Source organism: Mya arenaria, chromosome 2 (genome assembly GCF_026914265.1).
Source record: "Mya arenaria isolate MELC-2E11 chromosome 2, ASM2691426v1".
Taxonomy (NCBI): Eukaryota; Metazoa; Mollusca; class Bivalvia; order Myida; family Myidae; genus Mya; species Mya arenaria.
The window spans coordinates 2,778,256-2,794,306 of record NC_069123.1 but is presented as its reverse complement, the minus strand read 5'-3'; the positions used below and the strand labels follow the sequence as shown (position 1 = coordinate 2,794,306).

Sequence of the window (16,051 nt, the reverse complement as noted above, 5' to 3'; positions counted from 1 at the left end):
GTCCAATGTCGTGCTAGCACAACATTCGATTTTGAATGTCCAATGTCCAATGTCGTATGTTTCGCTAACTTCACACAGCTGAAGTAGAATGATGTTGATTGTACAAACAACCATGTAAACAAAACATATGCAATAATGTCTTTGAAATGTTTGTAAAACATTCTTATCCGGATACTTATAAAAAAAGTGAATAGATTGACTATTCACTGGTTTAAGTTTGTTTTAATTGTTATGTTTTTTTCCTTCAGTACAGCCCTATGATGATTTTTCTTTTAAAACCTAAAAGGCAACTTCCTAATCTATTTTCAGTGGATGAAATAGGATTATACCATAGTTTCTAATTTGAATAATACATTCATTTAAAAACGCACTGTATTCAAAGCTTAAACATGATATTGTAAACTAATTTACATTCGCTACGTGATGTTATTTCAGGCAGAAATTTAGTTTTGTAATGAAATATACAATTCAATGGCTGTCGAAATTTCTAGACTGGGTGGTAAACTTTCTTTTTTAAACTATTTTGATTTTTTCGAATGTTTAACTTTCGAGAGCTATCGAGAGCTATGTTAAAAACTGTCATTATGTGAGTTCATACTTAGGCGAAATAGGGCGTAGGCTTCTGGGAATATTAAATATATTTTTGATATCGCTTTAGATTTAGATTTCGGAACTATGGATATAACGACAAAAAAAACAACAACAACAACAACAAACACAAAACATAACCAAGAACAACAAGAACAACATCAACAACAACAACAAAAGAAACAACAACAGCACACAGTGAGCTTGACGAACGTGGCCGAGTTCTTACGATTGAACTATACCAGAATCAATCGTAACCAGTCGGCAACCTCCGTCAAGCTCGGGTTAGGTAATAATCGATTGATACCAGTACATTCCTGCCATTATGCACTTCTCTCCTTTCGTCTGTGTTTGTGTAGGTTCCATAAAATCAGGCTTCATAGTCTAATAACATCATTTCAGACATACTAATCGACACCTTTTATAACATAATTATGTTTTAAGCAGCGTTTTTTTAAAATACGTTTTAACGATGGATGATAGTAGGTGCCGTTCAATACAAAAGCCTATTGTTCTGGATGGGATGCACAAAAATAACGTAGCTACGCTGATAAGGCAAATCAGTACGTGGCTTAAATTGGGCAAAGTATAGATGACATGTCGGACGTTGACGAGATCGATCAATTGTTTGATAATCCAACCCGAGTAACCTCCGAGTTAACCACTAGCGTTTGACATGAGGACAAACACTGTTTCACTGAAGAATTAAAGACCGGTGAACCGGTCAGCGAACAAGTAAACAAGGCAGTAAACAAAAAACATTTAGATCATGTAGAGATAAGGACAAAATGAAAAATGCATTCGGAAAGAAATAACATACCTGGAAACATCGATAACTTACAGGTACCACGAGTTGAAATCGTTATGTTTGAGCTTTTTTAAGAATATCACAAAAATGAAGACACCGCACATCAAAAACAGATCGGCAGCGTGCCCGAAGGTCGGATTTTTCGATCAGGACCGGAAAAAAACATGTTGTTGCGCGTGACTTACCTCACATTGGGGGTGTAAGACGAGATTTTCCAGCACCGGTCACATGACCGGAAACACACGACCGAAATGCAAGAATAAACAATACTTGCCGACGGAGGGAAGTTGATGTTTAACCCGGATTTTGTTGACAGTAGACAATAGGAGGGATTAAACACCCTCCCATGTAGACAAAAAAAATTCTAAAGCAAAATATCGTATACTCGAAGTTCAAGCCTTTTGAGTAGCTGTAGCTGAAAGAAGTTCAAACAACGTTCAGCAAAGTTGCTTTGTTTTGTTGAATCCTTACAAGCCATTATATTGAAGGACATTATATTGTATAAGTTTGATCATATTTTAACGGAATGCACATTGTTCAAAACAGTGAAAGCTCATTGTTCGGTCCACTGACTTCATATGTAGTCCATTACAATGATGCAGGTTTTCGCAAAGCGTTTGCAAAGCTTTGAAACCCAAACATAAACACAGTGCGGTATTTAATTACAGTTTCAGCCATTGTTGAGAGACATTTTACACCCAGTTTTACAAGCCTGTCCCTTTTAACACAGCCAATGCGGACCTATGTAGTCAGAAGATCGTGATGTTTACATAAAACAATACCCGATTGAATTTCAAAAAACACACACCCGTAAAGCGAAAAGCTATACGCTCGACAGTTTGGAGAGAATCGTCCCAAAGTATTGTTGGGGCAATTCATGGCGGAATGAAGTTTTCTGAAATATTATAAGTGGCTTTGTTGGGCTAGGATTATCTCAGGTAAATTTTACTATTATAAGTTTATTAGAGGCATTTAAAGTCCGATATTTATACAGGAATATTATATTTTATTATGTTTGTAATGTTTTGCTCTTGTAAATCTGAACATGTGTTAACAAAAGTATATAATATGCGGAATGAAGAATGTAAAAATGTTAAACTTAAACGATCAATTGATTCTTAAACTTTGACTTTACATGATATAGAGCAGCAGTAAATAGGGTAATTAATCCACAAATATGTGCGAACAGCAAAAAGTAAAATGCATTTTCTGACATATCATTATCAAATGAAAAAAAACACCTATATAAATCGTCAATAAAATTGTATTCATGCTAACCAAAGGGTTCAGTATTTACAAAACCATATTTACGATCCTAACAAAATCAAGCAACTTCGCGTGCGAAGACACAAAATTTGCAACGAAATGTCTTCATTCTGTATAGTGTCATACAGTGTCTAAAACATTGGGCGCTAACACCCAACTACCATGTAATCGTAATTAAAACATATTGCCATCAACATTGATCATAGAAGCAATTGTATATTGTTATATCGTTCTAGAGATCGCTGTAGAGAACCGTATTAAATCAGAACTGAAACCAGAAGCCTTTACGGATAGAATATTTTAAATGGGCACAAAATAGATTAAACCAATGTTTTTATTTCTGTGTTGTAGTGCATAATAGAGTTTATCTTGTTTGACATGAATGATATAAAAAAAAAACAATATATGCTTTGTGTTCAGATAAAACAATTATATTTACGATATTTTGGCAAATGTGTGACCGAGTAGATATGATATCGCCAATTATAAAGGCTAATATTTTTTACTGTACACACCACATATTCTTTTTGTTTTGATTCTTAAAGTCAAATGAGTTGAATATTATAATGCAAAATTAAAAAGGGTTCAAGTGATAACAAATGTGCGCTTAAATGTTTATACTTACAGGTTTAGTTGTGTTAACGGATACTTTGTGTAAAACAGCATACCGATTTGCGTTGATAGAACTGTACCACTGGAAATATTACCAACATCACAACAATTAAAGATAACGATAACAAAGTAAATAAACAAAACATTTAAAATTATTGATCTTAGTACAATATTTTGATGTTTAATAATCTCTAGGTGGCAATTTCTCATTTCGTATGAAAGTAAAAAGAAACCCGGACTAATATGTATACTTTCAGATGTGCGTTTTATTTGACCTAAATCACAAATTAAAATTTGAATTCGTTTGACCCCGCTACACAAAGCAGGGCACTGTATCTGATTAGAATCATGCTTCCTTTTTTGTATGGGATTGCCTATTTAATATCAAACATTTGAACAAGTTTATTACTGCACATATATGAGATTCATGTTAAAAGACAACCATATTTTTTCTATTTGTAATGAAATCAATGTATGCATTGTTTTCACAGTGATATGCACAGGCTCTAGAATTTTTAATGTGACACTTTGTGGGGCACCAATGGAATTCTTTTATTGCCAAACTTATATTTAATCAAATTTATCCAATGACATATCGGGTATAAAACCCATGTCAATGAAATGAAAATTGCAAATAAAAGGTATAGACATCATAGTGTATTAGTTCTCTTTAAAAAGATGTCTAGGAAAGTTGATGGACTATTTTATGCCCCCCTTCGAAGAAGAGGAGTTTATTGCTTTGCACATGTCGGTCGGTCGGTAGCTCGGTCGGGCGGTCGGTCCGTCGGTAGACTCAACAATTCCTGGACGTATGGTCATCAAACTTGACATGAAGGTTGGGCCTGAACAGTAGGGCTCACAGTGTCCTTTAATGGTAAAATAATTTTAAAGCTTGTCCGAGTGATAACTCGACAATGCCTAGACCTATGGTCATCAAACTTGATATGGAAGTTGGGACTGACTAGAATATGACCGCTATAGTTTTTGGGGGTCATCGAGCCAAAGGTGAAGGTCACAGTGACCTTGAATGGTAAAAGGTTGTCCGAGTGATAACACAACAATGCCTGCGCCCATGGTCCTCATACTTGACTTGGAGGTTTGGCCTGACCAGTAGCTGACTCCTATTGTTTCTGGGGCTCATCGGGTCAAAGGTCAAGGATACAGTGACCTTGAATGGTAAAAGGTTGTCTGTGTAATAACTCGACAATACCTGCATCCACGGCCGGCCCTCAAACTTGACTTGGAGGTTGGGCTTGACCAGTAGATGACCTCTATTGATTTAAGGGGTCATTGGGCCAAAGGTCGCAGTGACCTTGAATGGTAAAAGGTTGACCGAGTTATAACTCGACAATGCCTGCACCCATGACCATGAAACATGACTTGGAGGTTGGGCCTGACCATTAGATGACCCCTATTAATTTTAGGGGTCAAATGTCAAGGTCACAGTGACCTTGTAAGCAAACTCGACAATTCCTGGACCTATGGTCATCAAACTTGACATGAAGGGTGGGCCTGACCAGTAGATGAACCCTCTGGACTTTGGGGGTTATCGGGCCAAGGTCAGGGTCACAGTAATCTTTAACGCAAAAAAGTTAACACATGTTCTCCCAGTGATATATCAACAATGCCTGAACCTCAAATTTGAAATATAAGTTGGGCCTGACCAGGAGATGACCCTTATTGATTTTAGGAGTCATTGGGTCAAAGGTCAAGTTTACAGTGACATTGAATTCGAAAATATTTCAAGTTATAATTGGTCAATGCCTGCACCCATGGCCCTCAAACTTGACTTGGAGTTGTGTCTGACCTGTAGATGACTCCTTATGATTTTAGGGGTCATCAGATCAAATGTCAAGGTTACAGTGACCTTGAACGAAAAAAGCTTGTTACTTGTCAATGCCTGCACCCATGGCCTTCAAACTTAATATTTAGATTTTTGGTGACCAGCTGATGACTCCTATGGATTTTGAGGTTGTAGAGTCAAAGGTCATGGTCATAACACACTCTATCCTAAAACTTTGAATGGTCATAATCTTAAAATTGCTTTAACGGCATCCAATGTCAGCGACAAATCAGTTGTTATTTCGATCCATGCATATTTCATTCAATTCCCATATAATCCTGACAACATGGCGCTCAGGGGGGCATAATGTTTGACAAACATCTCTTGAGTAAATAATCCGCCAATATTGCAACGCACATGATCAAAGTACTGGATATTAAGTCAACGTGAGCATAAATACAACAGGAAGGTATTGGCCAGGAGCTTTTAACATATTTTAAGAATTATCCTTATGTCACGAATCATTTGAAGGTTTTATGAGACGGAAGATAAAGTGTGGGGCTTTTTTTCAACTAAGTCATAACAAATTCCATATTTGATCGGAGGAAATGCATACCTTAGGCCTCACTATTCACTGATCATGCTGATGTTTCAATGAAATCCAATCCAAAACAACTACTTCAGTAATATCAGATTGAAGCAAAACCCATTTAGATGGTATCTCAATAGTGTAGGCCAAGGCTCAAATTCCGAAGTACTTGAAACGAAAAGCGGTGATCGTGGTATGTATTGCACATGACCTGATCTTCTTGCACACGTATAAGATACAAATGGGAAAATTATGGTTAGCCATTTTGTTTCTTAACCGTGCTGCTTTTACCATTGTGATCGTTTTCCCACATAAACAGAGGCTGGTCCTGAATTTGACATTAAAGGGGGCGTTACCTCTCCCTGTGAGCCGAAATTACTTTGTTCAAAGTTTTGGCTGGGGGGGGGGGGGGAGGGTGTGTAACAATTAATAGTTTGAGCGTATTTTATCACATTATTAGTCTTATATTGAAATAAAAATTAAACTTTGGGGTCCGGGGGCGCCCCACCCCCTGGATCCGCTAGTGCTTACAAGGGTAGAACCGGTCATTTATACTCGAAAAGGGATAGACAATTCTCCATTATTTCCAGAGTATTGCAATATTCATATTGCCAAGTCAAAATACATTGCATAAATTGATCCAGTATTTTCTTTTATTGAAAATATTTGTCATATATAAAAAACATTGGAAACATTGGGCCGGTGTTCAGCTGTTTTTAAGTTAGCAACATGGTTTACGTCATCCTTGGCAGCTTTGAAGCCTGTACTGCATTGGCAGATTCATGGACACGATGTACGGTATTTCGAACAATGTTTAAGATCAATTTCAGCTGTACTTAATTTGATTAAATATACGAGTACATCAGAAACAAGTTCATCTTTTGAAAATAACAGATATATAATTATATAAACCTGTAAATGGCATCCTTAAAATTGTGTGTAACATGCAAAAAACAGGAAGACGGATACAACGTGTAATAGCATGCAATTTAAACACCGAACTCCGCCAAAGAAACATTTCTAAATATTACTGGTCCAATTCTTGTATGTATAAATTTAATTGACTATTCGGAAGAACTATTTCTCAATTCAGAAAATACCTTACATAGGGGTTTAACACTAAGATCTATTTTACAAAGATAATATCTCTTTTATTTGTTTTTATCTTATAATATTATTTTGTATTACAATTCCAGTTTATGTATAGTAAAATCCATTTATTGTTGTGTATGTAATAATGGTTGATAGTTTTGTCTGTGAAATGTGTAGTGTTTATTGTATAAACAAATCGCTTAACTCAGATTTCTATGTAGCATTATGTTTATACTGTATGTATTTGTAGGTATATTAACCCCTTCTACATCTATGCTGTGTCACCTTTCTAATTCTACTTTGTATTTAATCACATTCTATTTCATTTGTAATTGTTTATTAGTGTATTTTGTTTAGCTCACATGTAAAGTGGTCTATTAGACCTATTTTCAAAACTCACTTCTTCTTTTATGTTATGTAATAGAATACCTCGTCCAAAGTCAACTGTGGTACAAACAATAAACGAAGACATTCTATTGGTTGAGTGGCTGTTAAGCTGTCTGGGCGGAAGTAATATACAGCCATTTTAACACAGGACATATACCTGTAAGTACAATATTAAATTACTTATCTCTTTAATTATGTATTGTTGTTTTCTTTTATTAGAAACTTATTTTAATTCTCTCTTTGTTTGCCACTATTTTGGAACTCGTTTTTATTTCAATACAGTGCCTAACTTGACATTATAATCGCATGTATTTTATGGCCATAGATGTTACTGTGGAAGAATCGCTAAAGAAATCACCTAATCTAAAACAAGCAGGCGAGTTTTCAGATACATGTATATTGAAATGGAATTCGCCGCAAGTAGTCTCAAATGGTGCCTTTCGGTGTATTTTATGTGTATTTGCTTAAATATATAAATAGAAAAAATACTTGAAACAGTTTAGGGGGGAGGGGCGTGTCACTTAATCTGTTAGTGCGTTATTTTAAAACCACCCTCACTCTCCTATGGTGTGGGTCAATGATATGAATTGTTGGCAATTATTATCAGCTAGAAAAGGCCACTTGTTAAATGACCAAAAATAAATGAAAACGTCATGCCTGTGTCTTGTTTGTGTTGCTTTCTAGGCAACGCCATATTACCAACATATTTATTATTGGAATCTTATTGGAATCTCAAAGTATTTGTTTTTTCATAACGGTTACACTCGCAATTTTATGAGTAAGTTTTTCTTTCAGGCGATTCCAAAACTTTTGTGATGGCTAACTTGAAAGATTTCATCAGTGATGACCAAGGTATCAACTGGTTAAAATCTAACTTGTCTCTGAAAATAACGAGAAAAGGCCTCATTGGTTTGGTTGATGGTGAAATGCAATCACTTCAAAAAGACTCGTATAACAAAGCACGAACCACACCAAGAGCTGCATGCAATCAGTGTTGCACTACGAACCTGTTGGTTGGTTTGCCGAGATATAAATATCCAAACAACAAACCACCGCCTAAAACCAATCATTGTCCGAACAGTATCTGTGACGGTATTCGGCAAAACATTGAATCAGAGCATTGTTTTCGTCGACCATCTTGGAAGAATTCGGACGCCAAACAATGGTCGACCAACCACTGGCAATTTGCCAAGTGTTACATGCCACCGGATGGTTATGCACAGGTTTTATCAGCCACAGACACTGATTTCAACGGAATTATAAATGTCCTCATTAACTGCAAACGATTCGATGGCAAGTTTACGTTTCCAAATGTTCTTACTCAGGTAAATTTTAAACATGCTTAAAGTGGAACAAATCCTTACATGCTTGTGCCTTAATGTTTCTTGTTACAATAGAAATCTACATTACAGGTCCCGATATTTTGAAAAACCCTTAGCGTGACAAGTAGTTAATTGTGTTTGCCACATTACTTAAATAAGTAATTTGTTTGAACACAAAATATAGTATATCGTGATTTTTGCTACTGAGCTTGTTTCTGTAGCTTTTTGCATAAATATTGTCTTCAAATAAATTTCCTTACAACTGTTTAAATGGACTCGCTCATGTTTTGGACCATTTGTTTCACGATAATGCATCTGAAACTACTTAAATTATAATTATTTTACTCATGGATACGAAAATAGTAATAAAACACAACAATATAAGTATTAAAAAAACTGGTTGTAATGGGGAGGGAACCATCGCCAGTATTGTCAAGAAAAAATAGAAGAAATGACACAAAAACCGCTAGCCCACAAGGACTCATACATAGGCCCACGGAAAATCTATTGTTTAAGTATTCAGTTAGATCGGGTTACTACGCTATTCAAAGTTGTGGACTTCAAAGATAATATTGAGGAATATATCAACATTCGTTGTAGAATGCACGCCGTCAGTGTCTTAGTTTAAACACTCCTAATGATTTGCCACACTTGTGCATTTTACAAAACATGAACAAGGCACTTTAAAATAAGTCTTAAAATAGAAAATGTTATCGCATCATACATAACTTAATAAGAACTGTGCATGAGGATAAACTAGTTTTAATAAAACAATTTTATATACATTTCATTATTCTCATATTCAATTTATTTTCCCGTCTCAGGCAAGGGACATAGGAAGAACCTTGCGGCACAAGAATGATATTCGTGTTAGCAATGGCGATCTGAAAGAAACCTTTCGAACACTCAAAGCATTACTTAATGAACCTGCTTTTGGTCAGGAAGGACAAGGCGCCGTAGCTCAGTTGCAAAAGGTGAGGTTTGCATATGTTTTGAATAAAATATACAATTTGTTCTATCTCTATACGTATTTTATATGCATGTTTACGTTAATGCCTTCTTATTCCATACCTGTAATACTCAGACTTATGACTTACAGCTACAGAACGATGATGTTGTTATAGATGTAAAAGAGATCATTGCACTTATCAACGAGACAAAAGAAACAGCCCTTTCAGAAATACAAAGTGAACGGAATGCAGCACATATCCAAATGCTCGAGCATCTTGACGAGGTTTTTGCACGAGAGGAAGAAAGGCTACATAGAGTTATGGACGAGAAAGCCTCAAGCAGCGATGCTCATGGTCAGACATACAGCTTTGAAGAAAGAAAGTCAGGTATGTATCCGCATGTATACGCGAAAAACTTGATTAAAGACACTTAAAGTTTTCCTGGAAAGTATTCAAAACAATTAAAACTTGATATTTTACATGGTAATATATCTAATTCAGTCGTGTTTGTTGTTAAAGCATATATTTATTTCTTTGAAAACCTATCTGAATTGTTTAGATATCTTATACCTATTGCCATAACAACCGACAAGAAAATCGATGTTTATTTCATAAAAAGTGTATTAAAGTTGTTTTATTTCAGTCAAATTAATACTTAAACAGTTTCGAAAGCCATAAATACTTAAATATGAATACAGTATGTGCGGGTTGTTTGAGACTGTTTGATTAATGTTAAATGCAACACTGTCGACGCCTATCCCTAATCTGTTCTTGTTTTCCAAAGGTCATTAAAGCCAGATTTGTTTTTGTTTCTCGAACTTTGTAAAACTATGTGCACAGGAGGAGGGAATAAATAAATAAATATCTCCATTTTCTTTTTTGTTGATAAACTGTTCAATTTCCCAAGTTTAAGATGAGTGTTTTTTACAAACATTTAATTATCGCAAACAGTGTTCAGTAGCTTTTATTGTGTTCATTAACTGTCCATTTTTAATAATTATGATTGTTGCATCTTAGTTTTGTTGAAATTAATAAGATTTGTCTTTGCTTTACAATATTCATTTAATATTTCACCGTTGCAATCTATGAACATACACAAATACACAAACACACATCATTTATTGTTTTTTATAATGTTTGTCAAGATGAAAGAAGAGGAATTTTTGGCATGAAATACAGCCGCTTTATTTAATGCGTGGAGGGGAAGGTTGAGAATATAAGTTATCACAGACTTATTTCATACAACTAGAAATATTTTATATCACAACAGTTTTATTAACACTTTGTTTTTAGTTTAGTTTTGGGAACACATTGTGTCTTAAATATCACATGTTTCTTATTTGATATGTCTAGAACTATGGTTATCAATGTAATTCAAAACACTTTGTATCGTGAAAGAAGCTCACAAACTTCATATTTAATATGACTACAACTAAAGTTAGGCCAAAAAATAATTATTGAGGGTAACATTCCCAAAATAACTAGCTAAGGGTATGTAGGGAATTTCTTTTACATATACTTTATGTCATGTCAATTTCTTGCAAATTGCGCTATTTCTTGCAAATGTAACTCATATAATTATATGATTATAGAGCTTCATTCTGTCGAAAACTAATGACAGTTTATGTTCAAATAAAAAAATGTGTTTCACCACAGTCCAAGCTAAAGATGTTGTTTGTGAAGTCATCGAATGACTTATATGCGGTAACTCGTTAAATTGACAACAGCATGTTTTTAAACATTCTGATGAATTTTCTTTTAAACTGTTCCTTCGAATATGTGTATCAATTGTTCCGGAAAACTGACAGCAAAGCCAAATCACGTTTTCGATGTTGTCGGCCATCTTGGCCCAAATGCTTGGGTTATACCTATAAAACGCATACCTGATGCTGACGATCGTTGTTGGCGTGAAATCCAGCCTTATAAGGCAGGGAAAGTCGAAAAAATGTTATTTGTTTCAAAAATAGAAAAAAGTGGGTCGGTGGGTCCGAGAAACGAAAAATAAGATAACTCTCGCCTAAGTCATATTATATCATTCCGTGGACGATTTACGTCTCGCGATGCGGCTTTTTGATGATTATTTACGCCGAAACTGTTTGTTTTAACGTTTTGTTTGCGATAATTGACTCGTATATGCCAGATTTTTCACATTTTGTAACAGACAGACAACATTGCTCATCACTTTAAACTCACTGAACAGTATTCGCTTCTGTTGCAATATTCAATATGTAAAGTTTTGCAAATGTACTTAAGAAATAATAAGACAAACATTTACTGTTGACAGGACTGAAGGAAGATTTGATTTACTTCTACAAAGAAAACTACTCCTCCCTACCACTCGGACCACAGTTCGCAGACTATGACTCCAAAATGGTTGACTGCTACATTCCCCCGAACCTTTCAAGTGTTGAGCTCAAGGAAAGCAGTGAGCATAAAAATTCGCCCTTGTCTCAAAAAGAAAAAAGGAAACCTGTGCAGTCATTTTCAGAAATGTTTTCCGAAAAAAACCTTATCTTTGTATCAGGTCAAGCTGGGTTTGGAAAAACATCGTTTTGTAAGTTTTTAACATTTGTTTGGTGCTTAATACAGATGGGCGAAAATGAAATGATTTCAAGAATCAAATCAAGCAGAGATAGCCTGTATGCTGATATGGCTGCTGTTTTAAGAAAATTTGAGTTTGTGTTTCTAATTCCGCTGCGTCTTACATCAGATAAACTTTGCGAAATCAATGACATGGTATGCAAAGTGCTTTTCCCCGAACTTCGTCGCTTCAAATCATTAAAAATCGACATTGAGCTACTTGAAACAATTTTGATGAAGGAAAAATGTTTAATTATTTTAGACGGATTGGATGAATGGAAACACCCTTCATTTGGGTGCTTTAGGAAAAACTTAACTGTGCCACATACTCAAAATTATAATTTATGCTCATTGCTTATAACAGCACGTCCTTGGAAACTAAGCGATGCTGAAATAAAGATGTCAAGATTCAACGGTTTCATAGAAATTGAAATTTTAGATGATAAACAAATCCTACGGTTGATAGGCTATATTAATGATTGCTTGTCCGAGATTATGGGGCCTAGAAAAGATGTAGGAGAATTCTTGAACTATATTTCGACACACAAATTGAAAGACCTACTTTCAAATCCTCTCGTCATCATGCAAATGATGCGTCTTTGGTATGATGGAAAACCAATTGGAAAAAGTCGATGCGAAGTTTACAGTAACATGATTGATTTTTTCTTGGTGAATGCAAAAGAAAGAAATGAAATACTGGCAAATAAGGTAGCGTGTGTGACAGAATCTACATGCCTACCTGATTGTTTTGCGGAACACTCATGTCATTCATTTAAAGGTCTTGTTCTAAAATTAGGAAAACTTGCGTTCATGGCATTTTTCTCTGATGAAGCTTCTGAGCAGTATGCATTTCGGGAAGAATTGGTAAATGTCATTATTGAAGACTCATCACAGCGTGAGTTTGCATACGAAACAGGGCTGTTATCTAAGATGTGGATTCAGTCGAGATATACATATAGGGAGTGCAAAGTTTCATTTCTGCATTCCACATATCAAGAAATGCTTTGTGCTGTTTACATGGCAATTGTTTCATTCGATTCTGAAAGCACAGAATGCATTCATATGATAGGGCAATATAACAAAAACATCAATAATGCAGCCATTGATTTTATAGTGTTTTTGAGTGGAGTGTCTTTGCCTCTAGCACGAGACGCATCAGAAAAGATGTCCAAATTTTCTCCAAACGCATTAACATCATCAGTTAATGAATCAAAGTATGTGTGGATTAAAGACATAAAAGTGTTGGGAGAAACCATTTTGAGAGCGTATGAAGAATCGACAGCAAACGGAATGCCAGACGCAAATACTCTTTTGTTGAGACACATAGTCCTAGAGCATGGCCGATTGAGTCACCCACTAATTCAGTTCAACAGGGACAAACTTGTATCACTGGGGTATACATGCTACTTTGATATCCCTGATCTACAAACTGAATTTGATGATCTGTCTTCAATCATAAAAGATTCTAGCCCAACCTTAACCACCATCGGTATTCACCTTCCCAGTGAACATAGCCGTGCTTTAGATCCAAGGTCTTTCTCAGTATGTAGACAGTTGCATACACTTGTGTTATATAATGTTGAGTTGCCAGAAAGAATCCTTGATTTGACATCATGTGAGCAATTGTACGATTTAAGTCTAAAGTATTTGCTCAAACATGAGTTAAAAGTCATTATTAGACCATGCAAAATGTACTGTTGTAGATTGCTTGGCGTTGGACACAGTGATTGTGAACGTATAGTTTTGCGTTTTGCGAAAGGAAATCAATTCACCAGTCGGCTGAAGGAATTGAGACTGCGAAACGTTAGAGTTGAAGCAGAGATAGACTTAAACGACACACTCGTTGAAATACTTGAGTTAACTAATGTTTCAATGAATAGAGTGAGTATTGATACAAGTTGTGTGATAGAATGTCATCTTGGTGGTTACATAGGACAGTCGTGAAATGGTACAGAGTACATTCTGGATGAGGTCGGTAAATCAACAAAATTGCCAGCTTTGTCAATAGAAGTCGAAATTTCACCAGAGAACATTTTGTTACTGCGCAACATAATCAAGTCAAACAGTGGACTCAAAGAAATGTCATTAAATAACATATGATACACTTTCATTCTAAAAAAAGTATTTCAGTAACATGGAATGTTTTTGAAAGGTGTTTTTTTAAAACTGTTTTATTTTCAAATATAGAGCTAGATTTTAAATACTATACAAGCTCAGTTGGAGAGTTGAGTTCCGAAGCTTATTTAGATTGCACATGTACTATTCATCCCTTGCAGATAAGTGGATTTTGGATGCCCGATAAAAAGGATTGTATTGTAGTATAAAAATATGTCATTTCAAAAATAAAGATACATCAACAACCTTTTGGCATTTAAAGATTGCAGAGTGGGATGGTTCACCAACGATTCAGTTCAAAAAGTGAAATAAATACGAAACGTCAGCAAGAGATACCACTTTATGTTATATCAAAATTATATGAGGTCACTAGGCATTAGAATTTGATATTGTTGCCAACGAAAAGCTTTATATATATCTGATATCTTAATATCGGAACTGTAGGTGAATTTTTAAGTATACTCATTTGATATCCTGAGGAAAAAGACATTGTGATATCATTTGCTCACTTAATTATATAAGTAACATAGAGGAGGAACTATTGTTTATATATTTTTGTACAAAAGAGAGTGCATGATGACAATTATCTTTTAATCATTTGTCACAAAATCGGTATATGCATGTCCTGCTTGTGGGCAGGGCCTCGGGCAGATTTGCATTAATTTCTTTTATTTCGAAGACCGAAGGTCATGGTATTGTAATAGGCTTCGGCCTCCTCATTGTAACTTAAGCCATAACAAAAAAGTGAAAGGAACCATGCGCATGTATATCAAATTCAATACCGATGGGTTCAATCAAAATTGATTTTAACCGCTTGTTCGACTAAATGTTAATGTACAATTTGAAACTAAATGTCCATGAAATGTTGCTAACACACGTTGCTCAAGATTTTAAAAATCAGCAATATCAGAAATAAAAGAACCTCAGTTTTGTTTGTGCCTATTTTAGTATAAATGTATGATTGAAGGAGTATGTGTTTTGTTACAATATTTCTAGTAAATATAAAAATATCATTGTTACAAGTATGTACCTGAAATAACTATTTTTGTTAGAATTGGTTGGGCAACATTATATTGCTATTTATTACAAGGATTTCTTATTTTGTCCTGCATTATATCACAAAATCAGCATTGACTGTCGTACACTTGCGTTACAGTTTGCTTATCTCAACCTTTATTTGGAGGAGGAGTAATTCTGTTATATTCTGACGTATACGATTTAAGTTGTTCAGTGTGTTTGATAAAATATCTACTTCAACTGAGTAAGGTCGATTTGAAATAAATTACTCATAGTTATTCAATTACATTCGCTATAGCGTGCTCCATCTGTTTGTATATGGAGAAATGTATGCATACTTCCCTGTAAGATATACGTATGTAAATTTTTCATTTGTTATTGAATGATGGAAAATGTTCGTTAACTCGTTAATAATTTGTCTACATATCGCAAATAATTGTAATGAATAAAGTTTATGACCATTGTTTTATTGTTCTATTTGTCTTGGCTCTAATTATCGCAATGATAAACATGTAACACAGGGGCTAAGTGTTTATGGCGACGATGGTATGTACCATGTGTGTTTAAATCTGCTACGTAGATGTGATTATGAGTGGTAACCAGAACTACCATCGACGAAGCTTCGAATGGAAATCGAACCCTAGAAGCTCTTGATCCGGAATTCGATACGCTACCTACTCGAGGTCATCGACAACTATGCGACTATCATGTCTCGAACAATTATAAGTTACATGGGCAAATAAACCTTTGATCAATGTTATCAATCTTCAATAGAAAACCAGTTGAAAATTGCATTCGGCGAAATAAACTCCATGTGTTTCCTGAGTTTAAGGAAATCCTTCATATGTAGAGTTAAATTCCTAACGTTAGTGGCATATCAAGGTATCGTCTAAAAGCAAGTTTCAACATTCTAGCCGTGTTCCATACAGTTGAAAATTGCAT

The 16,051-nt window shown here is 35.1% G+C and overlaps 1 protein-coding gene across 1 annotated transcript; it reads left to right on the top strand.

Moving 5' to 3' along the window:
* The first annotated feature begins 2,205 nt into the window (after positions 1 to 2,205).
* Positions 2,206 to 15,573, top strand: LOC128225189 (uncharacterized). The gene is made up of 6 exons (XM_052935249.1): positions 2,206 to 2,334; positions 7,163 to 7,284; positions 7,921 to 8,450; positions 9,272 to 9,421; positions 9,547 to 9,784; positions 11,682 to 15,573. The coding sequence occupies exons 3-6, from the start codon at positions 7,941 to 7,943 to the stop codon at positions 13,919 to 13,921; spliced, it is 3,138 nt and encodes a 1,045-aa protein (XP_052791209.1). The 5' UTR covers positions 2,206 to 2,334; positions 7,163 to 7,284; positions 7,921 to 7,940; the 3' UTR covers positions 13,922 to 15,573.
* The last annotated feature ends 478 nt before the right edge of the window (positions 15,574 to 16,051 follow it).